Source organism: Vidua macroura, chromosome 6 (assembly GCF_024509145.1).
Source record: "Vidua macroura isolate BioBank_ID:100142 chromosome 6, ASM2450914v1, whole genome shotgun sequence".
Classification (NCBI taxonomy): Eukaryota; Metazoa; Chordata; class Aves; order Passeriformes; family Viduidae; genus Vidua; species Vidua macroura.
The window spans coordinates 55666306-55693476 of record NC_071576.1 but is presented as its reverse complement, the minus strand read 5'-3'; the positions used below and the strand labels follow the sequence as shown (position 1 = coordinate 55693476).

The 27171-nt window shown below is 43.4% G+C and overlaps 1 protein-coding gene across 4 annotated transcripts; it reads left to right on the top strand.

Annotated features, from left to right (window-relative positions):
* The first annotated feature begins 405 nt into the window (after positions 1-405).
* LOC128809215 (acyl-CoA (8-3)-desaturase-like) lies at positions 406-23569 on the top strand. 4 transcript variants are annotated; one of them, XM_053980999.1, is made up of 15 exons: positions 1078-1301; positions 1743-1829; positions 3355-3441; positions 4683-4810; positions 16803-16913; positions 17638-17835; positions 18211-18312; positions 18471-18599; positions 19550-19610; positions 20306-20382; positions 20673-20770; positions 21419-21515; positions 21782-21861; positions 22548-22673; positions 22928-23569. In XM_053980999.1, the coding sequence occupies exons 4-15, from the start codon at positions 4784-4786 to the stop codon at positions 22977-22979; spliced, it is 1158 nt and encodes a 385-aa protein (XP_053836974.1). In that variant the 5' UTR covers positions 1078-1301; positions 1743-1829; positions 3355-3441; positions 4683-4783; the 3' UTR covers positions 22980-23569. The 4 variants fall into 4 exon arrangements, with proteins under 4 accessions (XP_053836977.1, XP_053836976.1, XP_053836974.1 ...); XM_053981002.1 differs by lacking the exons at positions 1078-1301; positions 1743-1829 and adding an exon at positions 406-904; XM_053981001.1 differs by lacking the exons at positions 1078-1301; positions 1743-1829 and adding an exon at positions 406-990.
* The last annotated feature ends 3602 nt before the right edge of the window (positions 23570-27171 follow it).

Below are 27171 nucleotides of genomic sequence, written 5' to 3'. Positions count from 1 at the left end.
GAGAGACTTGAGAATTTAATCAGCTGGTGGGGCTCTCAAGATAAAACACGGGGAAAGGATAAGGAAAGATGATCTAAGTTTGCCTCCCTGTGGCAGAATCCCGCTGTTGCACCTGGAAATGGGTCAGTTTTTCCTTTTCCAAGCTTGGATGAATTCCTCCCTGGAACAGCTGTTGTGAATAACACAGAAATGTTACCCAAATCACAATAAGAAATGACAATATTAAAAAAAACCCTTAAGTATAGCTGCTGTGAATAACAGAGAAATGTTATCCAAATCACTATAACAAATGACAACATTTTAAAAAAAATCTCTCTCCTGGGTTACATTTGTATTAGGTGTATTTGATAATGAAAAGGTGGTGCAATTGTAACAATTACCTTATAGCAGCTTTGCAGCTGGAGCTATTTAATCAAAGTTCTGCTCTGGGAGTAAAAGAATCCAAATTCTCTCCAGACAAGAATTCCAACTTATAAGTAGCTCATGAAAGAGAGGAAAAAATGAGATGAAAACTCTAATATTTTTTGGTGGGTTATTTGAAATAATGATGGATACAGAAGCTAGGACTACACAAGACTCAAAATTCACAAATTTCACCTCAAACCTGTATATTTTAGAGAACACATTCCATCTCCTGAACAAGAAGGATCATTGCTCACATGAAATTTCACAGTGTGAAAATCTGGCTCTCTTGTTTTTTCCTCCAAATCGTGAGGGTTTATTCATAAAGGAGAGGCCGTGTCTGCCTGCAGCCACGAAGAGCAGGTTCAGCCCATGGCCTCACATTTAGTGCTGCTTTTCCACGTCATGTGCAGGCCTGCTCCTCAGCACCTGCTTTTTGGGCATAGCTTTGGATGCTGTGAAGGCTTTTTCAGTGTCCAGGAGGACAAATGTCACCTTTGAGGTCATTTTTTACCACAGCAAGTGTTTGCTACCAATTTTTTGGCACCTCGTTTTCTGAGGGGGAGAGCCTTGGAGTTTGGATGACAGGTCAGAGTCCTTGAGTTCCCTTCTCCTCCAAAACCTCTTCTCCAAGGAAAGGAGCATAGGAATAGCTGCATGGCCTCTCAAAAAGCCTTTTCTTTCAATCCATCTTATAAAAAATACAAGGGGATGTGGTGTTTCCATTGCTTGCTCCCTGTAATATCCTGTGAGAGACCAGTGAGAGCAGTGGTTGGGCCTGACTCAGCCTTGCATAGTTAAACTCATTCCTTTGCTTCCCTCAGCAGCTCCCAAAAGCCTTTCATGCCTTTTCCAACGGGAAATTTAATTTCACTGTGTCTCTGATATAATCCCTAAAGGTGCAAATGAATTACTGAGCCTGTTGTCTTTTAATTAATTTCCTTACTGTTGTCCCAGGACACGGGGAGATCCCGCTATGGTAAAGGCTGTATTTATTTCCAGATCCTAGTTACCTTGGGATAATCCCAGCTGCTCTCAAGCTTTCTGCTCCATGCCCAAAGGACAGGACTTGGAGTGTGTGGAGTGCTTTGGTGCCTCCTCAGGTTTGCAATCTGTGAGCAGTCAGGACATAAACAAAGGTTATGGGTTTAGCTGCTCAGGGCTAAGATTATCCAATTAGTACTTGAGAAGTGTCCCACAGGCATAGCCCAAGGCCTCTGTTTGTCTCATCAAGGATTAGGAGCAATTAAGGGAAGACAAATGCAATACTGGCACAGTATCCATTAATATCCATCTTGCTGGGCTGGAGCAAAGGATTTATAATGCAATTTCCTTCCAAGGATAACCCTCCAGGTGGCTCATGGAACACCTAAAGAACATCCCATACTAGAAGAACAAAGCATTCCAACCAGTTAAGCTGTGGAATGGTAATCCATGAATCCAAATAAAGATCTAGTTACTTAATGGACTTGTCTCAGTTAGGATCCCTCAGTTCAAGGATGCAGAACTGAGAGAAGAACTGCACATGAAAATTCACCTTAAATCTAGAGTTTGCCTGGGTTTTATTCTCATATTGTAATTTTTATTCTCCATTATTATTATCATTTCCCCAGTTACTTTCTGAGTCTTTGCTTCCCTCAAAAGCTGCTTTATCTGCCTCAGTTCTAACATTTCATTATCTTTTAAAGATACCTTTCCCCCCTAAAACTTTTAGCCTTCTGTTTTGCTTAGGTACTTTTAAATGATGCGTACTCTGATAACTTTTATGAACACTTATTCTTTGTTTACTAACTCATAATCAGAAAAAGCTTAAGTAAAAAACATCTGGTAATAGTTAAACTGTATTTTACCAATAATTCTTTCAATAACACATGTTAGTTTTGATTGAAGAACATAAAATAATACTCTAAAAAAAAAACAAGGGAACATTAAATAATCTGGTCAGCATTAATAATCATTAGTGATGGAATGTTTTTAGACTTTGAGCAATTGATTATCTACAGGAAATAATTAGACTCTTGAGATAACTTATCTAATGATATTGGAAAAGGATAATGATAAACCATTGCTGATCCATGGAAGCTCTGCAGGGATTGTGCAAGGAAATATTTAAATATTTGTTATACTTTATGAATGTTTTTCTTCTACTGAATGTTTGAGACCAGTCAATCTTTTCCTTAATGTGTGTTCCTTAACAATTTTAACCTTATAGACTCTTTAAATGTTTTTTTTTTTTGGGGGGGGGGGGGTTTGGGTTGGTTTTTTTTTGTTGGTTTTTTGGGGTTTTTTTTTGGTTTTTTGGTTTTTTTTTTGAGAAGATAATTAAAGGTTCTGCCTAAAAAAAATGAGACATTTTGACCATAGGTAAGAAGAATAAAGGAAACTTTGAAATGAACTGCTGTTTTTGTCCCTGAGCAGGAGCAACGGCACATTTGTCCTGTATGAGGATGTTTATGATGTAAAACCTTCCTAAAGGAGGCACTGCAATGCAACACTCACTTATCTGTGCTTAACAGCCCTTCTATTGATTGATTGAATTGTATTATCTGCTCTTTATATGTTGGACACTACTATGAAATGAATATTTAATTATTTTTAGGGTTCCTAAACGACGGGCAAGAAGTTTCCAACAGATATTGTTATTACACATATGCAAAGGCACAGGTTTTGATTGTCTGAGTTGTAGCCTTTATTTTACAACACTGAGGTTGCAGTTACTAAACCCCTGAGGTTTCCAGAATGAGCTGCACTTGTGCACCTGGGGATGTGAAGTTAGTGTGTCCTGTGCCTATGTCACTGATGCAAATTTATGTTTCCAAATGCAATTGCAAGCCAAAATATAGATAAACTAGACACTTTATAGGTTGTTCTAGATAAATTCTGTTTGACAAACAAGAATAGTGAGGTTTAGGTAGCATTAACTTTCCATTTCTGCTTCTTTGCCCTTCACAGGGATGCAGGAGGAGGAAGACCCCAAAAGAAAGGATGGATTGTGATGAAATGTGGATCCAGCCACTCCAGGTGAATCAAGGCAGTTAGGTAAGCCAGGTGGTGCTGGGCACAGGTTGAGCAAGGAACTGGTCCAGCTACAAAATACAGTTCCTCCCTTTTGATCTTGATAATGGCTCCTGAGTGACAGGGTGAATTATATTCCTTGGCTCCACTCCCCCTCGTTTCCCTCCAATGAAAGTGACAAGATTGTCCTCATGGAGTGAGTGGGTGTCTGGGATTTTGTAAGACAATTTTAAGTGTGGAAAACACCAGTTCTTGCTTGAGACTGGCTGAATAACTTCACTGGGGTTTTTATGTTCTGTCTCCCCTGGGGAGAATAAAGGAGAATCTTTTAGGCTCATTCTGAAAGGTGAGGAAGTTGTAAAAGCTAATCGTAAGAGTGCAATTCTGCAAAGGGGTATTTTAATTCTTTGATTTTCTATTTCAACTGCTTCTGCAGACTTTTTCTGAAAGCACAGTTCCTTAAAGAACTTCATTATTTCACTTATGAAAGACAAGATGAGCTAAGCTGGTCACTGTCCATAACAAATGGAGGGAATACAAAGAAATGCTGATTAGAACTCAAGTACTCCAGTTTTCTTTAAATCTAAAACTTGTGCTGCCTGCAGCAATGACTTTTTAGAAAAATAACCTTGTCAACAATGGCACTGAAGGACTCCTCAAATCAGTTTCATCTTGTCCATCTTTATGGAGTCAAACATCTTGTCTAAGCTGCTGCCTGGGTTTTCTTGTCAGTGGAGAGAGAAAATTATCTCTGGATCTAATTTATGCTGTCCATTTCCTTACATGATAATAGAGCAAGAACACATAAATCATTTACATTATGCATTTTAAGACAGCTAAAGCTAAGTGATTAAATTCATTTACTGTATTTTAAATATTCTGGTGCTCACATCATTCTGTTTGGAGACACAGGTGACATGAAGCATTTTCTGTACCTGCGCCACCACACAACATAATCCTTAAACATGCAGTTGATAAAAGGGGGTGAGATTGTTAAAGGACATTATATTCTTCATGGAATCATGGAATGGTTTGGGTTGGAAGGGACCTTAAAGTCCATCCAGCTCCATGGACAGAGATACCTTCCACTTGAACAGCTTGCTCCAGCCTGGCCTGGAAGACTTCCTGCAAACAGCAAAGGGGGGTGGGGAGGGGGGGAAGAAACAAGTATGAAAGGACCAATCACATTTTCAGATGATATTTGCAGTATTGTTTTCCAAACAAAAAGTCACTGCAATTTATATTTGTGTGTTTAAATTTTGCAGAATAATATGATTTCCAGCTGGGTATGAGCCTGTTGGTGCAAAGAACTGCAAAGGAAGTGCTTCTCAGGAGGTGCAGTGAAAGACACACAAGTTGTGTCTAAATGTTACAGAAGAAGCTTCTGAGGAAGGTAATTTGGAGGGTTGTGCAATGTGTTTTCACCCTGATGGCTGGTGGGGCCTGCCTGTACCTGCTGACACACCTCAGGTGGGAAGGCTGGGTGGATCTTTACTCAGGAGCTGGAATGAGTTTGGAGTTTTCCCCAAACACTAAAACAGACAAAGCTTCCTACCAATGGGATCTGTGAGTCTGTGTAGGATGTGGACACAGCTTGTAATGTGCAGCAAATCCTTGCTGGCTCCTTGCTCTTCTTCATGTCCTTGTGCTTCCTTAGCTCTTGAAATCCACAACTCCTCTCTTTTATAAGAAAAGGAGGGAATGCAGCGACACAAACATAAGGAGAGCCCCTCTCTGCTTTCCCTTCCAGGAGAAAATGTGCTTTTACTGTGGACACTGTCACAAGTTTCTCTCCAGATTTGCTTTAAGAGCATAACTGTAAAAGGTCTTTTCCAACCAAAATGGTTCCAGCTTTTTTCTGCATTTCCCCATCCTTGCCAGTAGTGTGATGGCAACTTAATCACCACCCTTATGAAATCTCTCTGCTGAATTTCCACCATGAGTGAGAACCATGTTTTACCTTCTATACCAGCTAACTGTGGATGGGTTTTGTTCCTTTCCTTTCCTAATTCTTGACTTTATAATTTGAGATTGATATTGTTGTTTTTCCTTCATAATTCCAACATATTTAGAGTTGCTAGGCTGTTCCTTTGGCCTTTTCCAAACACTCTCTTCATCAGTATGTCACACTCTGGAGATTAGGAAAGGAAGTAATTATGGTTCTGATATACAGGACTAAGAAATTAGGAATTATGCAACATTAATCCCCCTCTCCCCCACAGATTGGCAATGTGAAGTGGAAATCGGCTCAGAATATTCCGGGTACACTGGAGAGTGAGAGGTCAGCTTAGCAATACTGTCATATAAGATTATTTGGAAGAGCTAAGGATTTCTGAGGGATTTCTGGCTTCCTCTGACCTTTATTCTAAAATAAAGTGTCTGTGTTTGCAGGAGAAGAGGGAGGAAGAGAGGGACTGGTAGATTTGGACATCTCTGAAATCATGTATAGAACTGGGCATAACCTTAACTCTGTTTTCACTTCCCAGGACCAAGTTTGAAATACTCTAAAATAGTGCAGTTGTGAAATACTTTCACTGATTTTCTGCTGTTGGTAGGACTGGTAGGACAAATAATCTCTAAATTAATCAGGATAACATGAGGGAAAGTCATGTGGATTGATAAGCTTTCAGTTGCTTTATTTATTACTTCTTGCTCTAACAAGAGAGTAGTGTCTCCTGTGGGAGTGAGTGATCATATAACTGGTTTTATGTGTAATTTTTATGTGGAGCTCGTCTGTCCTTCTTTATTCTGTCTCCCCTTTCTGGCCTCTCTTGTAGGTAATTGCTGTCATGGTGAAGTCTGAGGTGTGAGAAACAAGGCTGATGAGAGAAATCACTTCCCCAGAGATTACAGAATCCCTTGTATTATGCAGCAACTTCAGCATGTGCCACCTCCATTACTCCTGTACCCAGCATTTTCTTCAGCTTATTTCCCATTTATCACACTAACAGCACTAGAAGTTATCCCATGTTAACATTCCCCAGCCACTTCTTTGTAGCTTTTGTTCAGGTTCTTCTCTTCCCTATTTTTGTGCCATAGCTTGGCTCAAACAACTCTCAAATATGTTTTGAGTTCCCATGGAAGCGTCTCTGTGTTGACATCCTTGCCTGCCTTGTTCAGACATGCAGAGCCATATATTTAGTACCTCATCAGCCCTGAATTTGGCACTGGAAATTTCTGATTTGTTTTGGGTAGAAGTATGGTCATCTGGTGCTTGGAAAAGCCAATTGGGATTAAGAAAATAGGAATAATGCAGGGTTTTCCTTAGAGTGTCAGAGGTTAAAAGTGAGGAAAAGTTGGTAGGAGGTGGCTTCTATGTTTCCAGATTTCTTCAAGGGGTTAAGGGACCTGTGAGAGCAGTTCACAGAATCACACAGGATCACAGAATCACTAGGTTGGAAGAGATCTTCAAGATCATTGAAGTCCAACCCATGCCCTAACACCTCAAATAAACCATGGCATCGAGTGCCATATCCAGTCTTTTTTTAAACACATCCAGGGATGATGACTCCACCACCTCCCCAGGCAGACCATTCCAGAACTTTATCATTCCTTCTGTGAAAAACCTTTATCCTAATATCTTAACCTTTTTCCTAATATCCAACCTAAACTTCCCCTGATGCAGCTTAAGACTGTGTCCTCTCATTCTGTCAGTTGCTGCCTGAGAAAGAGACCGACCCTCACCTGACTACAACCACCTTCTAGGAAGTTGTAGAGAGTGATAAAGGTCACCTCTGAGTCTCCTTTTCTCCAGGCTAAACACCCCCAGCTCCCTCAGTCATTCCTCATAGGGTTTGTGTTCCCAGCCCCTCTCCAGCCTCCTTGCCTCCTCTGGACGTGCTCGAGCGTCTCAACGTCCTTCCCAAACTGAGGGGCCAGAACTGGACACAGCACTCGAGGTGTTGCCTCACTGGTGCTGAGTACAGGGGGAGAATGACCTCCCTGCTCCTGCTGGCCACACCATTCCTGATACAGGCCAGGATGCCCTTGGCCTTCTTGGCCACCAGGGCAGACTGCTGGCTCCTGTTCAGTCAGCTGTTGACCAGTATCCCCAGGTCCCTTTCTGCCTGGGCACTGTCCAACCACACCATCCCCAGCCTATAGCGCTGCAGGGGGTTATTGTGGCCAAAATGCAGGACTCTGCACTTGGATTTATTAAACTTCATCCTATTGGACTCTGTCCATCCATCCAGCTGTTCCAAGTCTCTCTGCAGAGCCCTCCGACCTTCCAACAGATGGACACACGCTCCCAGCTTAGTGTCATGTGCAAATTCACTATTGAAAGACTCAATGCCCTCATCCATGTCATCAGTAACAATATTGAACAGAACTGGCCCCAGCACAGAGCCCTGGGGGACATCACTGGTGACTGGCTGCCAGCTGGATGCAGCACTGTTACCATCACTCTCTGGGCCCGCTATCCAGCCAGTTCTGCACCCAGCAAAGAGTGCTCCTCTCGAAGCTGTGGGCTGCAGCTTTTCCAGGAGTGTGCTGTGGGAGACAGCGTCAAAGGCCTTGCTGAAGTCCAAATTGACAACATCCACAGCCTTTCCTGCATCCACCAGGCAGGTCACCTGGTCATAAAGGGAGACCAGGTTGGTCAAACACGACCTACCCTTCCTAAACCCCTGCTGGCTGGGTCTGATACCCTGGCCATCCTGTAAGTGCTGTGTGATAGCACTCAATATAAACTATTCCATAACCTTACCGGGTACTGAGGTCAGGCCAAGTGGCCTATAATTACCAGGATCCTCCTTCCCACCCTTTTTGTGAATGGGTGTCACATTGGCCAGCTTTCAGTCACCTGGAACCTCACCAGTGAGCCAGGACTGCTCGTAAATGATGGAGAGCAGCTTGGGAAGCTCATCAGCTCCTTCATCACCCTGGGGTGGATCCCATCTGTTCCCATAAATTTATGAACACCCAAGCAGCTCAGCAGTTCTCTGACTGCCTCCTCCTGGATAACAGGGTGCTCATCCTGCTCCCTGACACCATCTACCCAGCCAGGAGTACAGCTGTCCTGAGGACAAGCTGTCTTCCCACTAAAGACTGAGGCAAAGAAGGCCTTAAGCACCTCTGCCTTCTCCTCATCTGCAGTTACTGAGTTCCCTCCCGCATCCAGTAGAGGACAAAGGTTGGTCTTACCCTTCCTTTTGCCATTAATACATTTGTAAAAACATTTTTTATTATCCTTTACAAAAGTTGCCAAATTAAGTTTGAACTGAGCTTTGGCCTCCCTAATTTTTTTTCCTACATGCCCTAGCAACCCCCTTAAAAACTTCCTGAGAGACCTGACCCTCCTTCCAAAGATGATACACCCTCTTTTTATTCCTAAACTCCTTCGAAACCTCGTTGCCCATCCAGGCTGGATGTTTGCCTTGACTCATCTTTCAGCACACAGGGACAGTCTGTTCCTGTGCCCTCAAGATCTCTGTTTTGAAGCACATCCACCTTTCCTGGACTCCTTTCTTTTTAAGGGCTGCTCCCCAAGGAACTCTCTGAATAAGTCTCCTGAATAGGCCAAAGTCTGTCCTCTGTAAGTCCAACGTAAAATTCTTATTGATGTTCCTCCTGATTTCACCAAATATTGAGAACTATAATTTCATGATCACTATGCCCCAGGCAGTGTAGCAGGCAGAGGCCCTGCAAGGCCTCCATGGCGGTCATTCGCCTAAGATAAGAAATGCATAGTCATGATGAGTGGACCAAAGCAGCCCTTCTTCCGCCCTCGGACCATTGTTATCTCTCTGTAAGGCTATAGGTCATATTCTCCTCAACCCTGGCCATTGGACAATTTCTAACACCCCAAAACTCAATATAAACTCCATCTCTGTCCAATTCGGCAGAAGAGCTGTCACTGGAAACCTTTGCTGGAGCTGCCAATAAAGACACTGCTGTGGAACTCCATACCGGCTTCTCCTCTCTCCATCCCTGCGTCTGCTGAGGCACATAGCGAGCAATGAGCTGAAATCACTAGAAGCTGAATTCACTAGAGCTGAAATCACTCCAGAGTTGCTCGCTAGGTCGCCTGCGGCTGGGAGCTAGCCCGAGGGCCCAGACACGCTGAGCCTCATCAGCACAGCGCTATCCGGGACACCTATGGCGGCAGCTGCCCGGGGGGCCGGACAGACCCCTGGGACCCCAGGCCGCCATAAGGCAGCCTCCAACCACCACATCTCCCACAGCCCACCTCCATTTGTAAACAACAGCTCTAACATAGTCCCTCCCCTGCTGGGCTCACTCACCAGCTACGACAAAGAATTGTCCTCCTAAGAACTTCCAGAACTTTAAGAACTTCCAGAACTCTAAGAACTTTGGGAACTGCCTCTTTTCTGCTCTATTAAGTTCCCAGCAGATGTCTGGTAGGTTAATGTCACCTACAAGAACAAGGGCTGGTGATCCTGAGACATTCTCCAGCTACTTATTAAATAAGTTGTCCACCTCTTCTGCCTGGTAGGGTGGACAATAGCAGACTCCCAGTAGGATGTTGGCCTTGTTGGCCTTCCCCTCAATTCTTACCCATAGGCATTCAACTTTGTCATCATTAGTTTCAGCATCCATGGCATCAAGAGCCTCCCTAATATAAAGGGAGGCTCCACCCCTCCACCTCTTCTCCCTTTCCTGTCTCTCCTGAAGAGCTTGTAACCATCCAGTGCAGTGCTCCAGCTATGTGAGTCAACCCACCACATTTCTGTGGTGACTACATCTTAGCTTTGCTGTTGTGCCACGGCTTCCAGCTCCTCTTGTTTCTTACCCATGCTGTATGCATTGGTATACATGCACCTCAGCTGGGCAACTGATTTCACCCCTAATTCAGGCTTACTGCCCTTGGGCCTGCTTCCAGACATCCCAGCTGCATCCCCTACCCCCTTCAAACCTAGTTTAAAGCCCTCTGAATGAGTTGTGCCAGTTCATGAGCTAAAATCCTTCTGCCCTTAACAGAGAGATGGAGCCTATCCAGTTCCAGCAGGCCAGGTGCTGTAAAAGTTGCCCCATGATCAAAGAACTCAAAATTCTGCAGATGACACCAGCCCTTGAGCCACTTGTTGATAATGTGCACTCTCCTACTCCTTTCATCATTTTCCTCTGCCACCAAAGGGACTACCTGAACACTACCTGTACTTCTGCCCTATCAACCTCTTGACCCAGTGCCCTGAAATCCCTTTTAATTACCCTGATGCTTCTCTTTTCAATCCCACCACTGCCAGCCTGGAGTATCAGCAGTGGGTAATAATCAGAGGGCTGAATCAGCCCAGGGAGTCTCAGTGATATCCTGTACCCGAGCACCAGGGAGGCAGCAGACCTCACTGTGGGGTGGGTCTGGTCAATGGGTCATGGGGCCCTCTGTTCCCCTCAGAAGGGAGTCACCCACAAGGACTACCCTTCTTTTCTTTTTAATGGCAGAGGCAGTGATCTGTTTGACAGATTAAGTGTAATTGGGAGGCTCACTAGGCAGATAATTTTCTTCTGTGTCATCTGGCTGACCCTCTAGATCCAGGGGGTCATACCTATTCTGAAGTGGCACCTGGCTAGGGGATGGGGGTCAGGAGGAATTTTTATTATTACCTCCCCGAGCAGGCACCCATTTCTACTCCCCTACATCCACCAGGTGTCCTTCTATTGCGCGACAGTGGGAGGCATGGGAGTCCTCTGACTCCTGGTTGGCCTCCCTTAAGGATGGATGGACTGAACCCCACCAATCTATTTCCCTTTCACTTTCCCTGAAACTCCTTAGTCTTTCAACTCCCTCCCTAAGCTCGGCCACCGAGAAAAGGAGATCATTCACTGTTCACACCGCAGGCAGGGTTCTTCTGCAACGCCCCCGGAAACCACTGATAAGCTCAAACACTCCGCACAGGAAGGGTGCGGACGGACACATCCTTTTTGGAGGGTTCTGTTTCTCTACATACACTTTCACTAACTGCGGCTTTTGATCGTGTAAAAACCACTACTAACAAAAAACCCCAAAACCAACCAACCAACAGAAACACAACAAACTAAAAACCCCACCAGCAGGAGGAAACCAACCCTGCCTGTGCAGACTGCCGTGCCACGCCCCGGCTTGCCCGCTCTGCTTCGCTGCGCTCCCTAGAGCCTCCTGCGCTCGCAGGAGGAAAGCCCTGCCCTGCGCCTGTGTGGCTAAGCTATCACCAAAACAGTATTAGCTCTACTGGTCCTCAGCAGCAGAACATCAGGACCCTCAGAAGTCCCTGCCATGGTGTCCCTTCCAGTTTGCTGCAAATTCCAAGGACTTGCTCACATCCTGCTAAGAATAATGAGGAATGAAGAGGGTACATTCCTCTAAGGAGTTGCACCACATGAAAGAATAAGAAAAGAAAAAGAAGGAACGGGAGTGATACAATTTGCATTCTTCTATAAATTACATTTTTATGACTAAGTGGTTTATTTATTTATATTTAGTAATTTATTTTATTTATATTTTTATTTATGTTTTGCTCTGAGTTACTCAGCTTCATTACTGCTCCTTTTATTTTTTTTTTTCCTTTTTCCTCAAGAAGTGAGTGATGCTCCAAGCCTGGCAGTGTTTAAAAAGCATTTGAGCAATGGTAGAGGCTTTAACTTTTGGTCAGCCATGAAGTGGTCAGGCATGATATCTGTAGTGAGCTAAATTATCTAAGTGATTAAATGATAGTCCCTTGCAACCAACTCAACTGAAATATTCTGTTGTATTCCATTCTGTTCCATTTTCTCCTCTCTCTAAGAGAGAGGAGATTCCTGCTTGTTCATTTATGAAGGTGCTTGACCTTTCCATGCTTTTGGTGTCAATCATTTCATCAATGTTTCTCTCCAGAATCTGCCACATTCATAACATGCAGAAGGGGAACTAATGGAGTTCCTTTGGCAGTCAGCAAATATATTAATCACTTAGGAAGTGCAACAGCTCAGTTTGGAAAAAATCAGATTTTAATCTGCAAAAAAGCCCATTTAGCTTTGCCCCAATTTTTTTTTTTTTTTTTTTTTTTTTTTTTTTTTTTTTTTTTTTTTTGAGGCTTGATGACATATGTATTAAGACAAAAGTTCCAGAAAGGACCAAGGACCATCATGCAGCTTTGGTACAGTGCAAGGAAAAGAAGACTGGATTACAGGAGCATAAAGACATGGGATATGTGAAGTAACAATGGTTATCTGGTAGCTATCAAGTCATAATTTGATGCTTATCTTTTTAGCAGTTGACATCTTCGTTGTGAAAAGACAGGTTGCAAAACCAATCAGAGCTGCTTAATGTGGGTACAAAACTGAGGAGCTGGAACCTTGGTGATGTAAGGGCTGTGGTGCAGATTAATGAAGGGTTTGTTCCCAAATGGATTTTCCCCCTTGGAAGGACCTGCTGCTACAATGGAACTGGGTGCTGTTATCAGCATTCCTATCAGAGCAGTGTCTGACACAGTGATAATGTCATGAGTGTCCTGCATGTGACAAGCAGCTCCTTCTTTCAGCAGGTTACCTGGCTCATCCTGAGGTAATGAAAGCTTCAGTTATCCAAGGGCTTGACATAAAGCCATGTAAGGTCTTAAAACCTCGCTACCATTTTGGGCGCTCGAGGGCAGTTTTTAAAAAATATAAAACTCTAGCTAAGCTTGTGCTTGTCTCCTGACATCCCCAGGTTCAAGCCTGGAACACTTCCAGGGATGGGGCAGCCACAGCTTCTCTGGGCACCCTGTGCCAGTGCCTTCCCACCCTCACAGGGAAGAATTTCTTCCCAATATCCATCCCATCTAACCCTGCCCTCTGTCACTTTGAAGCCATTCCCTCTTGTCCTGTCACTCCAGGCCACTGTAAAAAGTCCATCTCCAGCTGTCTTGGAGGCCCTTTAGGTACTGGAATGGTGCACAGAAATTGTCATGTTTGGGGTTATTTTTTTTGTGCTCCATACACTAAAAACCCTTTGAGGAGGAAGCTTTTGCCTGCTTGACTTACTGACCCAGTGGGAGCTATTTAACCTTGTGCAGGATTTTAGGATCAGAGAAAGGTTGAGCTGATGATCTTGAAGGTTGGACTCAGTGATCTTGGAGGTCTTTTCCCACCTTAATAATTCCGTAAAGTAGCTAAGGAGGTATGAGCACGGGACAAGAAGGGGGTGGATTCTTCCTTCTTTTCTGCTGAATATTCAATATTGAGTATTCAGTGTAAGAGGAGAAGCTAAAAGGAAGGAGTTGTGCTGCCCTCCTGAAGGTACGTGCTGGTGTGCTGGAAGTGGTTTATCTCAAATGTTATAAAAACATATTCTGCAAATAGCACCAAATGTGAGCCTAAAGGGATGGCAAAGCCCAGGAATCAGGAGGAAATGGTGCCTACTGTGACAGGGGACAAGCAAAGAAACAGGTTGATGATAACAACTATTAAACTTCTTTTTAAGGCACCTTATTGCACTGGCTGTCTCTGGGAGCTGGGCTGAGAAACCAGCTTTAGGATTTTCACACGTTCCTGTAAAGAAGAAGAGCGAGAAGTATTGTGTAAACAGTTTGATTGAGATAACGAGATGAGATTTCTTCTTTTGCATCAACATTTCTTTTGGAAATCTAGACTGCAGAATCATTATCAAGTGTGAGCTTTACCAGCACAAGTAGACTCAAGAGCAAACAAACACTGAGGGCAGAAAAAAAAAAAAAAACAAAACAAAAAAACCAGGGCAAATAGATGCATGAGAAATGTTATAAATGTAAAGAAATCAGTTCAAATTAATTAATCATCAAAAGATAGTATCTCAGATAAATTAATTCATGTACTTTGAAAGGCCTGTCCTAATTGTGGGCTCCTCCATCTGGGTTGTTGCTGTTGTATGTTTTAACAGGTAGTTTTCTACAGGATAAAGAAATCATTCAGTCAATCACAGTTTTAAATTTTCAAGATTGGGTCTGTTTTGACAAGAGAAAATTATGTGGATGCTGTGACTGTTTAGAGGGAAAGGAAAAGTGGCACCAAGTGTTGTTCTGCAATTAATGCTCATTTCCTGGAGTCCCCAAATCTAATTAATAATTTTACAAACACGAAGGGGGCAGTGGGAGGGGAAGAAACAGCAGTTTCACAACCTGCTATCAGGTACAACATTCCATGTGTGCCATCCCAGGTTTATCCCAGGTAACAGAAGCACCCAGGACAGAGCTTCGAGGATTATTCCTGCCATGGGTTCTGTGGGAGCTCCCTGCTCGCTGTGAGTGTTGGAAAACTGGACTGAAATACAGGGTTTCATCAGGTGCTAACTGATGAGTTTTATACTGAGTTTGCTGGAGATTGGGGTGGTTTGGTTGCTGGGTTTTTTTAGTAGGACATAAGAATATGCTTAATTCATGTTTCATCCAAAGGGTTTGTGGACTGCAACATCAAAAACGAAGCTACAGAGTGGTATTTTTTTTTTGGTTAATTAACGGAATATTTTAAGGAAAGTTTTCCCTGTCCGAGCCCGTCCTGGGAATGGAATGAACTTGCTGAGGACCCCTCCCTAAGCAGTCAGGTACCCTCCACCTGAGGGTACTACATGAGGGCTTTGGGCACTGGGGGTGCAGAACCAGGGTGGGAAAGGGGCAATTTTGGGAGGCAGACCCAACCTCGATGAGCTGGAGCGGGTGGAGGAGGCGTGGAGCGGCGCCGGGGCGGCTCCCTCCCTTAAATGCCACGGCGGAGCGGGAAGCGGGGCTGCAGCTACGGGCGGGAGGAGGGCAGGAGGCAGGATGGCACCGCCGGGGGGCGGCGGGGAGGTGCGGGATGGGGACAGGGAAGGGGACAGGGACAGAGCCACCGCAGCGGGGATGCGGCGCTTTACCTGGGAGGAGATCGGGCAGCGAAACGGACGAGGGTCGGCGCCGCAGGAGCGCTGGCTGGTGATCGACAGGAAGGTGTACGACATCAGCCACTTCTACCGGAGGCACCCGGGAGGAGCCCGGCTCCTCGTCAGCCACGCCGGGCAGGACGCCACGGTGAGCGGAGCGGGGATGCGGGAGCCGGGATGTGCCGGAGGAGGGCGCCCGGGAAAAGTCGTGCGGAGAGAGCTTGGGAGTGGGAATCGGGGTATGGGACAGAGTCGGGGGACCGAAGTATGACCGCTCCATGCGAGCCTCGCCATCCCCATGGCATGGGAAAGGGCAAATGAGGAGATGCAGCCCACGGGAACGGGATCGGAGCGGATTCTCCCGAGCAAAATCAGCTAAATCAGAGCAACAGCTGGAGCTAGAGCAGAGGAGCACATGGAGATGCTCAGAGGACTGGAGCACCTCTGCTAGCTGGGAGTGTTCAGCCTGGGGACGAGAAGACTCCAGGAAGAGCTCAGAGCCCCTTCCACTACCTAAAGGGCTCCAAGAGAACCGGAGAGGGACTTTGGACAAGGGCCCAGAGGGACAGGACAAAGGAGAATAGCTTTAAACTAAAAGAACATCGATTTAGATTGGATATAATGAAGAAGGTTTTGATGATGAGGGTGGCGAAACACTGGTATGCGTCACCCAGAGATTTCCCATCCCTGGACACCTCCAAGACCAGGTGGGATGGAGCAATCTGATGTAGTTGAAGATGTCCCTGCTCATTGCAGGGGGGTTGGACTAGAGGAGCTTTAAAGGTCCCTTCCAACCCAAACCATTCTGTGATTCTTAACTCTTCAGGATTCCTCTTATCTTCTGGTCTTGCTTGTGCAGTTGCTGTGAGTTACAGCATTTTTTTCCATATCTAAGGGATATTTGAGGCTCAAGGAAATCAAAAGAATTTTCAGTCCATCAAGTTTAGATTTCAAATTGTATATTAATTGAACTTTGCATTGTGTAATTTCATTGCTTATTTCTTGAATTACTACTGGCAGATTTCTTTCATTTTAGCATGCCAGAAAATCCCAGACAATGGATGAACCAGATATTTTGTTTCTGGCATCTGAGCCAGGTTGGTAGGTAGTTGGTTCCATGTTCAAATCATTAAGCCCTGCAAGATCTGAGCCACTTTCATGTCTGTCCATCTTGTATTAGGTCCATTGCTTAATCTTTTGGATATATATTATGAAAAATTAAGACATTATCTTAGTTGACCTGGAAGATTTTAACCAAAAGCAGAAACTCATGAAAGGTGGCAGCTCAGGAGAGGATGAGAAGCACAGAAGACTCTCAGTGAGCAAAGGAACCTGAGGAATGAAAAAATGAGTACAATTAATGCCAACATTTTAGAAAGGGTGACACTGCACACTGAAACTGTGAAGTCCTCTTGGTGCTGCATTTTGTTGCGGTGTTCTCTCACAAAGGATGAAAAAGAAAGGATGCCTTCCACCAGACCAAGTTGCTTCAACCTGGCCTTGGACACTTCCAGAAACTGAGTGATTCGAAAGGCAATTAAAAAAAAAAAATTAACAAAATCTGGATTTCTTTTCCTTTGTTGCTGTGCCTTTGCAGGATGCCTTTGTGGCATTCCATGTCAACAAGGTGCTGGTGAGCAAGTACTTGAAGCCACTGCAGATTGGGGAGCTGGCACCAGACCAACCCAGCATTGAGCCCACTAAAAATGTAAGTCTGTCCTTGCAAAGCAGATCAAAGGAGACTAAAGGGAAATATTCTGAGATTACACCTTGTTCTCTATCAGCGTAGCTCCTGGAGCAATAGGATTCAGGTTTCTCACTTTTTTTTTGGCTATTACTTATAAACAATGTGTAAATATGAGTCTAAGTCCACATTCTGTGGTCGAGAATGAAGTTCCTGAAGATGAATTTTTCTACAGCCTCTCTAACTAAATAGCTGAGTTATCACCTCTTTCCCTTGCTTTAAGGAAGAGCTAACCAAAAGGAAAAGGAATAGTCTTGGAGAATAAATATTCTCCTTCAGGTATAGGTGCATTTAACTCTCCCCTGTTAATCCTGGGAAGGGAAAAGTGAAGACAAATATAAGGAAAAATTTCATGCAAAGACCTACCACAAGGTGGCATGGGAAGTTCACGCACAGCTCCCACTAAACACAGCTTCCAGCTGAGCCCTCTGCTGCCTCCGAGGATTTGATGGAAGAAGCACCGAGGAGGATTTGTTTTAGGGATTGGGATGCAGACATTGTGATGGCTGGTCCTGGCTCCTCAACAAAAAGCTGTAGCAGAACAATGATAATGTTTATTAAACCCAGCTCTTGCTCTTTTAGCCAGATCCTTTGTTCTTTCTCCCTACCATTAAAGTGGTTTCTGGGTTATGAGGCTGCAGTGGTGCTCTCTAAAACCAGAGAACTGTAACCCTGATGCTTCCCCCAGGAAATGCTGGTGAAAGATTTCCGGGAATTGCGCGCTACAGTTGAGAGAATGGGACTGCTGGAGCCAAACCAACTCTTCTTCTTCCTGCTCCTGGCTCACATTCTGCTCTTGGATACAGCTGCCTGGCTCATCCTCTTCTACTTTGGGACATCCTTACTGCCCTTCATTTTCTCCCTGTTGCTGCTGACCATTTCCCAGGTAAGCAATGAATTCCATGGCGTGGACTTGCATCAACCTACACACACACACACATGTGAGCAGTTTCTTGTCCTTTGCTTCCTCACTTGGCACAGTTTCACTTTGTCATAAAAACACAGACACTCTCTGGATACCAAGGAGAAATTCTGCATGTGGGGAGCTCACGCTAAACTTAGTTTGGGATTCTTTCAGCAAGATCTATTCTGCGGGAAGCCTTGGGACTGTCAGGATTCCACAGTCCCTTTCTGCTGGTGACTTGGGAGCAGTGTCCGGAAAATAAGTCTTGATATTTCAAAGCAAAGGATGAGTGTGGCACCACCCCCATCTCAATTCCTCTTTTTCTCCCCTCCTAAAGTTTTCTTTCTTCTCCTCCAGGTCCAGGCTTCCTGGTTACAGCATGATTTAGGACACCTCTCAGTATTCAGGAAAACCAAGTGGAACCACTTGCTACACAAGTTTGTGATGTGCCATTTGATTGTGAGTCCCTGGGAAACTTCTGAGGGCTTTCCTGTAGAAACGTGTGTTCTGAAGACTCTGTGGAGCATGTGCAGCACTGGGTGAGGGATTAGGGGCAGGAAGTAAAGGCAATTCTGGCTCTGAAAGTGCTTTTCATGCTTTGTTCTTCCCTCAAACAGGGGGCCTCGGCCAAGTGGTGGACGCTCCTGCACTCCCAGCACCATGCCAAACCCAACTGCTTCCACAAGGACCCTGACATTGATATGCACCCTTTCCTCTTCACTTTGGGGAAGAAATTCTCTGTGGAGGTCAGTAAGTGGGTGTGGGAAGTCTAAAACTAAGGTGTGATGGCAGTTTCTGTAAAGAGGTTTATTTCTCCACAGTTCACACTAAGTCCTTGTAAGAATGTCTCAAACAGCTGATACGTGGATGTAAGTAAATTAGACATGATGTAAGGGCATTGTATATAGGGTGGAAAAATCCACCAGCACATTCATGGTTGGAGAAACCTAATGACCTAGAACAACAGCTCAGTAATTAATGATCATTAGATAACTTGTAAACATCAATCAATGTAAGGCATGGCTACAGTCAGCCTGGAATTATTATTTTAATATTAATGCATGAGACTCAGTCAAAGGGGTGGCTTTGATGTGTCCATGTGTTCTAGGAGAGTTTGCTGTGACAGGAACAGCAGGACTGAGAAACCCAGGGCTGTTCCTGGAACTCCAGTTGGGTAGAATTTGTTGGACCATGTAGGATATTCTCAGTTTGTCCTGTTTGGACACTGCCATGAGTGACAACGTAAGAGTGCTGAACCCCTTTTGCTGTAGATCCCATCAGTTCTTGAGACCCCATCACAGCAACTACAGCAGTGAAATATTCTTCTCCATGCCATCGTGGAACTGCCATTTAAGTTTAGAGAATCAGAGAAGAAATAAGGGGAAAAATGAGAGAAAATAAGTATTTCTGACCACTAACATAACTTAGCCTTGATGTATCTAATTCTTCACAAAATTAATCATGAAAAAAAGGAATGAGGGTTGTGGGAAGTGTGCAAGAAGAGTCCCTCTGCAAAATAAATGGAAAAGAGCAAGTTACCTGTGAAAATTGCTTGGTCTCAACTAATTTTTTTTTTCCTGTTTTTTTTTTTTTTTGTTTGTTTTGTTTGTTTGTTTGGTTGGTTTTTTGGTTGTTTTTTTTTTTTTTTTTGTTTTTTGTTTTTTTTTGTTTTTGTTTTGTTTTGTTTTTTTCACAGCTTGGGATCAAAAAGAAAAAATACATGCCCTACAACCACCAACACAAATACTTCTTCATCAGTGAGTATCTCTATCCTCCTCCAGTTCCCTGAGAAGTATTAAAGGGGCTTGGAGATTCTACTTTTTACCTGGAGAACTGAAGAAAAACAATGGTGCCTGAGTCAAAGAACACAATAAAAAGCCAAAATAATAATAACCAGATTTTTGGAAGAGTTGAAGACCTGACCTATCTTATCCCAGATCTCCCACATCCTCCACAGAGGCTCTGGGTTATGATATCATACTATATCTTTCAGTAGTATCAAAGTCTGTGGGTTTCAGGGTTTTTTTGTTTGTTTGTTTGGTTTGCTTTGGTTTCTTGGGTTTTTAAGTGCAACTGAGATGTCCTTTTGGAAGGCTGAGTTTGAGTTCTTCAACCCCAAATCCCTGATAGAAAAGGGATTTCATATGCATTCCTGTTGTTGCCCTGCTTTGCACTAAGGAATAAGGAGCCCGATAAGCTTTGGGCTGTAGAAGCCACTTCTCAAAATAATAATTTGTGGCTGTTCCTCAGTCAAGAGCCTAAGATGAAACCTGAGGTTTGTAAGATCTCTCAGATTAATGGACAGACCTAGAAATGTTTCAAGGCACTAAACCATCCTAACATCCTAACCTGGAATGTTCTCCAGATTGAGCAGGAATTCAAGACCCTTCCCTCCCAGGCTGATGTTGTCACTCAGTCTATGATGTCACCAGTGATGAATTTTTCTTTCCAGCTCTACCTCCCCTCCTGTTCCCCACCTACTTCCACTGCCACACATTCTACATTGCCTACACAAAGAAGTACTGGGTGGTGAGTACTGCTACTTGTGTGACCAAAAGGGGTCAGATGGGGACCTTCAGCCTTCCTTCTGAGCTTGCAGCCAGCTCCTTGCTGGGCAAGAATGCTCTCACCTCTTACAGCAAGCTGTGACAAAGTATCATAGGCTTGTGTTGATTGTTCTAGATTATTCCCTTCAGAAAAAGACTGTCAGAGCTGAAAGTAAATTGTTCTCTTATACCTGTAGTATGAAGGTTTAAAGAATAAATAAGTAAATGTAATTTATAAAGACATGCTTTTCTTGTTGTCTCTGGTTTTGTTAGGACTTGGCCTGGATGCTGACCTTCTACATCAGATTCTTTTATACTTATGGATCTTTATTAGAAACAAAAAGTCTCCTGGCATATTATTTTATATTCAGGTGATGTGTCTTTAGAAGCTTCTTCAGCCTTTTCTCTATGCATTCTTTCCATCTGTACCTGCCTGCCTTTCTCTGTGTTTATATTTCCACATTCTCCTTTACCACCTAATTTTTTGCCTACTTTTTAATTAATAATTCTTTAGTTCAATTGCCAGTGCAAGTTTTGTGTTGCCTCATTAGCTGTGGCAACAAAGAGATTTCACAGTTTGGTCAGAGTGCTGACCAAATTGAGAAATATTTACCTCATATAACATTCAGTGCTTTGGGCATTGGGTCTGTTGCTGCTGAAAGAGAACATTTAACTGAAACAGCTTAGCCTGGGCTTGCAAATGCCCAGGTATTATCCAGCAGCACTGACTTGAATGGTCAGCACACTCTCCCCTTGGATCATTTCACAGATTCTAATCAGTTTGGGCCTTGGCTACAGATAAAACAAGTTGAACACCAGTCAGTGTTATAACAAAACACATGAAATAATAATGAGTTTCATAAGGAAATATGAAACTTCCAGGGTTTGCAAGTCCATCCAGGTGCTGGCTTAGCAAGGCTAGTGTTCAGTCATGTCTTTAAGTCTGGCTTTGCCATTATTTCAATGGCTCCTCGCTGACCTGCTCACCCAGCACTGAATTCTCTCATCTCATTGCACAGGATGCTGGAGAGCAGCTGGTTTGTCTGGGTCTCACAGATGAACCACATCCCAATGGATATTGACTACGACAAGAATTTGGACTGGGTGTCTACTCAGGTAAAATATTTTTTCCCTTCTTAGGAATTGTGGCCATACAGGTACAAATTTTAACCATAAGCAAGTCTCCTGTTGCATTAAGGGGGAAATCTGTTGGTGGCTGGGAGGTGAAGGTTAATAGGCTGATGGATTCAGTCATGGAAAAGGTAAAGGACTACAGCAATGACACACTCATGGGCAATCCAAAATGAAATCCAGGTCGAGCTCTGGTACCTAAACATACTCTGACCTGTCTCTGACTTCGCTTTCCTCTCCCCCTCCTCTAGCTCCAAGCAACCTGCAACGTGGAGCAGTCACTCTTCAATGACTGGTTCACAGGGCACCTCAATTTCCAGATTGAGCATCAGTGAGTACTCACCCCAAGAGGGAATTTTCTTTCCCCTCCTCATTTTTTAAAAATATTTTTCCTTCTTTCTCTTTTTTTTTTTCTCCTTCCTTATTCTTTTTTTTGCTCTGAATTCTACAAATAGTTGTGGGGTACCAATGAGTTTGCCTTTAAAACTTAAAACTCTTGAAGAAAATCATGTAATTGAAAACTTTCACTGGATCCACAGGATGACAAGAGGAAATGGAACAGGGGCAGGATCCATGCAAGGACAGCAATAGAGTCAATCCCAAGTAGTAGGTTTTAAGGATCAATGGAAATGTCCTGGTTAAAGCACCTGGTTTTTGTCTTTAAACAGGAGTTTAAAGCCACCTCTGCTGATTTTTTTTTTTTTTGCTGTTACTCGTTAGAGTGAGATATGCAAGGATGAAGGATGGGCTCATCTCCTCCTTTGTGCTACTTCCAGAAAAAGGGAAGGAGGGGAAAGTAATTTTTTCCATAAACATCATTTACTCTGGAGACAAACTGTGTGGAAAAGAACAGAGGGGAAAGCAGGAAATTCCTACCAGTTCCTTGTGCTAAATGCACAGCAGGGGGAAAGAAGAGCTAGGAGCAGCTACAGACCCTGCTCATTGTGAGCTGGGTGATTCCTGGGAAGCACTAATAGCTAGGATTTCTTGTGAAACTTGCCTGTCTCCTGTTCACAGCCTGTTCCCCTCCATGCCACGGCACAACTACTGGAAGGTGGCCCCTCTGGTGAAGTCCCTGTGTGCCAAGCATGGCATTGAGTACCAGTGCAAGCCTCTGCTCACAGCCTTCGCAGACATCGTGCAGTGAGTAAAAAAAAAACCCCAAAACTGCAGGAGGATGCAGGAGAGACTGGAATCCTCAGAGCAAGAGCTGCCTTGCTCTCCTTTTAGCCTCTTGGGCACATGGTCACTCTTGGGGAGAGATCTTTGTGGGTCTCTCCCAGCTCAGCTTATTGTGGGATTCTGGGAAATGAGCAGAGACAAAACCTCATTCCCCTGTCCCAGCAGCACTCCCCTGAGCAGCCATGTGGTATGTCCTCTCTTTCTGTCTCTCCCAGGTCCCTGAAAACCTCGGGAGAGCTCTGGCACGATGCCTACCTGCACAAATAAAGGACAAACCTTGGTGCTACCATTCAGAGCCTGCCACAGCTGCATTCCCAGCAAGCTGAGGGGCAGGGATCACAAGGGACTCTCTGGCAGAACAAAGTGAGTAAGGACTGAGGGATAAAATTCCAGTAGAGATGAAGCTGCCTGAATTTTTCTTCTGGTTTTTCCTAGGGTTATGGTTCAGATATGTTAAGAGTGGGCAGGGCAAGCAGAAGGTGAATTGTTAGGAGAGGAAGGAGCTCTTTGCTGACTCAGTCTGAGCATTTCTGAGCCTGGGCACAGGCTCAAGTCAGATCATGGACTGGTGGAGCTGCACACACTTAACTTCATGTCAGAGGCCGCTAATCATGGTGGGGTTTTTTTGTTTGGTTGGTTTTGTTTTTTTTTTTTTTGTTCCATTTTGTTTTCCTCATGTGGAGGATTTAATGCTTGATACAGCATTTGCTTACTTGAATTTGAAATTGTCAAGGATTTTGGATTAACATGGTGTTCCAGCAATGTGTTTAAAGTACAATAAATTAGGATAAACTACAAACAACACTTAGACTGTAGCAAGTGCACATGCAGTGAATAAAAACATAAATGTGTTTCCATTACTGTTCTCTAGAGCATCCTCATTGTCACAAGGCCAAGAAACACATGGGGTTAAAACCAGCTTAAGGCCTCTACTCTCTTCAAAATTTATCTGGTTTGAGGGGGTTTTTTGTACTTTGTGTTGGGCTGAGACATGTGCACACTCCATGTACACTCCCCACCTATACAGGATTAAGATTATACTACAGAAAGGTAAACCAAAAGTAAAATAAATCCCCTACAGACATTTGGTCAAATCCAAAACTTGCTGTTGCAGCTAAACCAAGATTAGATCAGATTTTGGCTGTGCCAGGCAGAAGATGAGTCAGTGAAAGAGGCTGGTCCAGGTACTTTGAATAACCTTGAGAGGAGACAATATCTTTCCATTAATTAGTAAGAAAGCCTTTTCTTTGTCTCATGTGAATACAAACTCAGACCCTGAAATAAAAGACCAGCTTTTGGAAAGGAGACTATGGGAACAACAAAATTCATTTGAATATTAGCAGTTACCACACTTTTTTTCACTAATTCAAGGTTAATAAATAGAAAACTCAAGAGGTAAAAAGATATAGAAAAAGTCTCTGATGATGTAACAGATGGACTTTGTACTACTTGTGCAATGATTGGCTGAATTACTTAAAAACCTTTAACCCCGCAGAGTCAGCCAGAACAAGGGAAGGATTTGCTATTAAATAATTTTTCCTGCCTTGGAAAAAGTGCAATTGTGTTTAGAGGTTAACAGCACAAAGTACAATACCTGACCCATAGGTGTAAAAGAAGTAATTCCCAAAAGCTCTGTGGGAGAAATAAGAAATAAAGCAGAAGTCACAACAGTATCATTTACTCACAAACACATTTCCACTACTTTAAAAAGCCTTTTAAAATTACCCTAATCAGCCTTTGAAAATTATTTATTGGGTAGATGAAAGGCCTGATTTTGAAGATCATAATTTGATTTTTGGACCTTTGACATCATTTGGCTCCTAGTTCAGGACCCCTGAAAGTCAAAATGCAATTAAAAAAAGAGCTGTGAATATTTCCATTGTTTGAGGACCCAACAGTGCTCCAATGAGGACAGGTGTGCAAGAGGATTGGGCAAGACTGAGATGAAGGGCCGTGGCTAAATATGGAATAAAGCCTAAGCAATATATGGATCAATGACAGAGCAAACAGGAGCAGTTGCCAAGTTTTCCCTGCGTTATCTTTGAGCAATCTTACCAGTATCAATCTCAGATGAAAAGCTGCCTGCGCTCCCTCAGGAAAATATTGGATAGCTGGATGAGATTTTACAAAGAAGATATCACTGAGAGGCCCAAAGAAGGAAACACATACAAATTAGTCATATAACACAATAAAAAAGCATAAACAAACCCCACTCCTGTAAAAAAGTTATAGTACATGCAAACAGAGTGGGGAAAAAAAAAAATCAGAATCAGCAGTAGAGTATCTTCCTTAAATGTGAACAATGATGAAAATAATACAAAATATTAACTGGCTTACTCTAAAATACAGCCTTGATTCCTGCAACTCTGAAGGGCAAAATTTCATTATTTTCTTACACTAAGATCTTGGAATCAGAGGTTCAGGGAAGACAGTTCCTACTTGAAATAATACTGAAAGTTTAAATTCAAAGTGAAGTATTTTTCCAATAAAATCTCTTAGGAAAAGTACTGAGTGGCTAAAGCACCTTGGACTCTGCACACACACAATAAATTTTAAAAAATTCTTCATTCCTGATTTTCCAGCTTCCCTCCACAAAGTCAAGAGTGTTTTTGAGACCTTGTAGAGAACACAGTAGCTAGGATAATGTAGAAATTCTGTATTTTCATTAGGTCTGGGGAGTGTTGCAACTGTAACTGAGTTTGTAACCAGTACCTGCCATCACCCTCCTTCCTCAATAAATCTTACAACATGTAAGCACAAGGTCAAAGACTGCCAAGTCTGGAAAAGAGAATCATACAATAGTTTGGGTAGGAAAGTGTATCCACTTCTGTGTCAATCCTGAATCAATAATCACAGGGACAAGGATTTGTTGCACTGGAAAATAACCCCAACCAAACAATAAAAAAACAAAAAAAAAAAAAAAAAACAAAAAAAAAAAAACAACAAAGTTCCCAATCCTGGTCAAAATTTAAAAATGGGGAACCTGAGAGAAACAAGCAAAGAATAAATACTGAAATTAACCAACACAGCAAATCTATATAAAGGATTTCTGTGGTTCATCACATGCTATAAAACAGGAAAGGAAGTTTTCCTTCTGACTTGGTCCATTAGAGATTTACAGTATTTGAACTGCTCTGAGTAGCAGGATGTAAAAATATACAGTGGGTTTTTTTCATTAAAGAAGTAAAACTATCAGTTTATCAAGCTTCAGTCTGTGATCCGAGAACAAATTTCAGCCCAGCTCTTGAGGGCCTGCAGTGCAAAGAGATTTCCAGCTGCTTTGGGTTGAAGTTTGACTTCAGGTGGAATTGCAGCATGACAAAGTCCAAGCTTTCATCAGACAATTAAACCACACAGGCTCTGCTCTGTAATCCAGGCTGCAAAAGTGTCATTATTAACAGTCAGCTATCAAATACTTCACTTACTGTTATTTTTACACCGCTGCCTCGTTGTTCAGCCTTTGCTTTCCCAGACTGTGTAACATTGCATCACTTTATAACCTTTTGCAAACACAGGGCTGGTTTTGGGAATCTTCATCTTACTGAACCATCCCAGCTGGAATCATCCTGAATACCACAAACCTTGCAAAACTGCCTTAAATTCACTTACAATAATCAAAATAGAGCCTCAGTTCTTTTCCCAATTCCATCCAAAATGACCTTCGGCCACTGCTGAGGTTTAATCCTCAATGTCAGAGTCGAGGTTATGCTCAAGTCCACCTCTGCATGCCATGACCTGTCATGACCACACAGCTTTGACCCCAAATATCACTTCAGACTGAGCTCTGCAGTATTACCTGGAGGTGGGCAAAGGTCAGGCTTTACCATGCACTGCAGATCTCTGTGCAATTTCTTATCAGCAGGAGATAAGAACACACAGTCCATCAGTGGATCGATTCACTTCTGCTGCACTGGGCTGGAGCCCCACACCCCACAGAGTGTGGAGACAGTTACAGAGGGCTCATCTAGTCCAACCCCCTGCAAGGAACAGGGACATCTTCCACCATCCCAGGCTCTTCAGAGCCCTGTCCAACTGGCCTTGAACAATTCCAGGGATGTGGCATCCACCACCTCCCTTGGAACCCTGAACCAGGGCCTCATCACACTCAAAACATTTTGTAAGAAAATGGTGACTCACCTGCCTGCAAGAATTCATGGATCAGATCTCCAAAACAAACAGTCTTTTTCTGCAAGATGAGCAACAGGTATGGAATATTTGGCAAAACAAAGTGATTGGTTTACTGGAAGCTGAAATGATGGATACTCAAACACTGCTTAGCAGGTAATTCCCATCAATGAGCTGCACTAAGGAAAGGAAATCAGGGCTTTTTCCAACATCTCTGGAGCACTGGAAAGTCTGATCCAAACCTACCTCACCTTTTTTCTCCCCACATAACACTTAGCAATGCCAGGAATGTCTCCTCATCTCCTGGCACAGCTCACTACAACAAATGCGATTC

Excerpts from the sequence above, each read along its gene's own strand:
- LOC128809215 (XM_053980998.1), top strand. The coding sequence starts at position 15,108 with ATGGCACCGCCGGGGGGCGGCGGGGAGGTGCGGGATGGGGACAGGGAA. Across the intron at positions 20,383-20,672 it reads ACACAAAGAAGTACTGGGTG|GACTTGGCCTGGATGCTGAC; the intron begins GTGAGTACTGCT and ends TGGTTTTGTTAG. Across the intron at positions 21,862-22,547 it reads AATTTCCAGATTGAGCATCA|CCTGTTCCCCTCCATGCCAC; the intron begins GTGAGTACTCAC and ends TCCTGTTCACAG.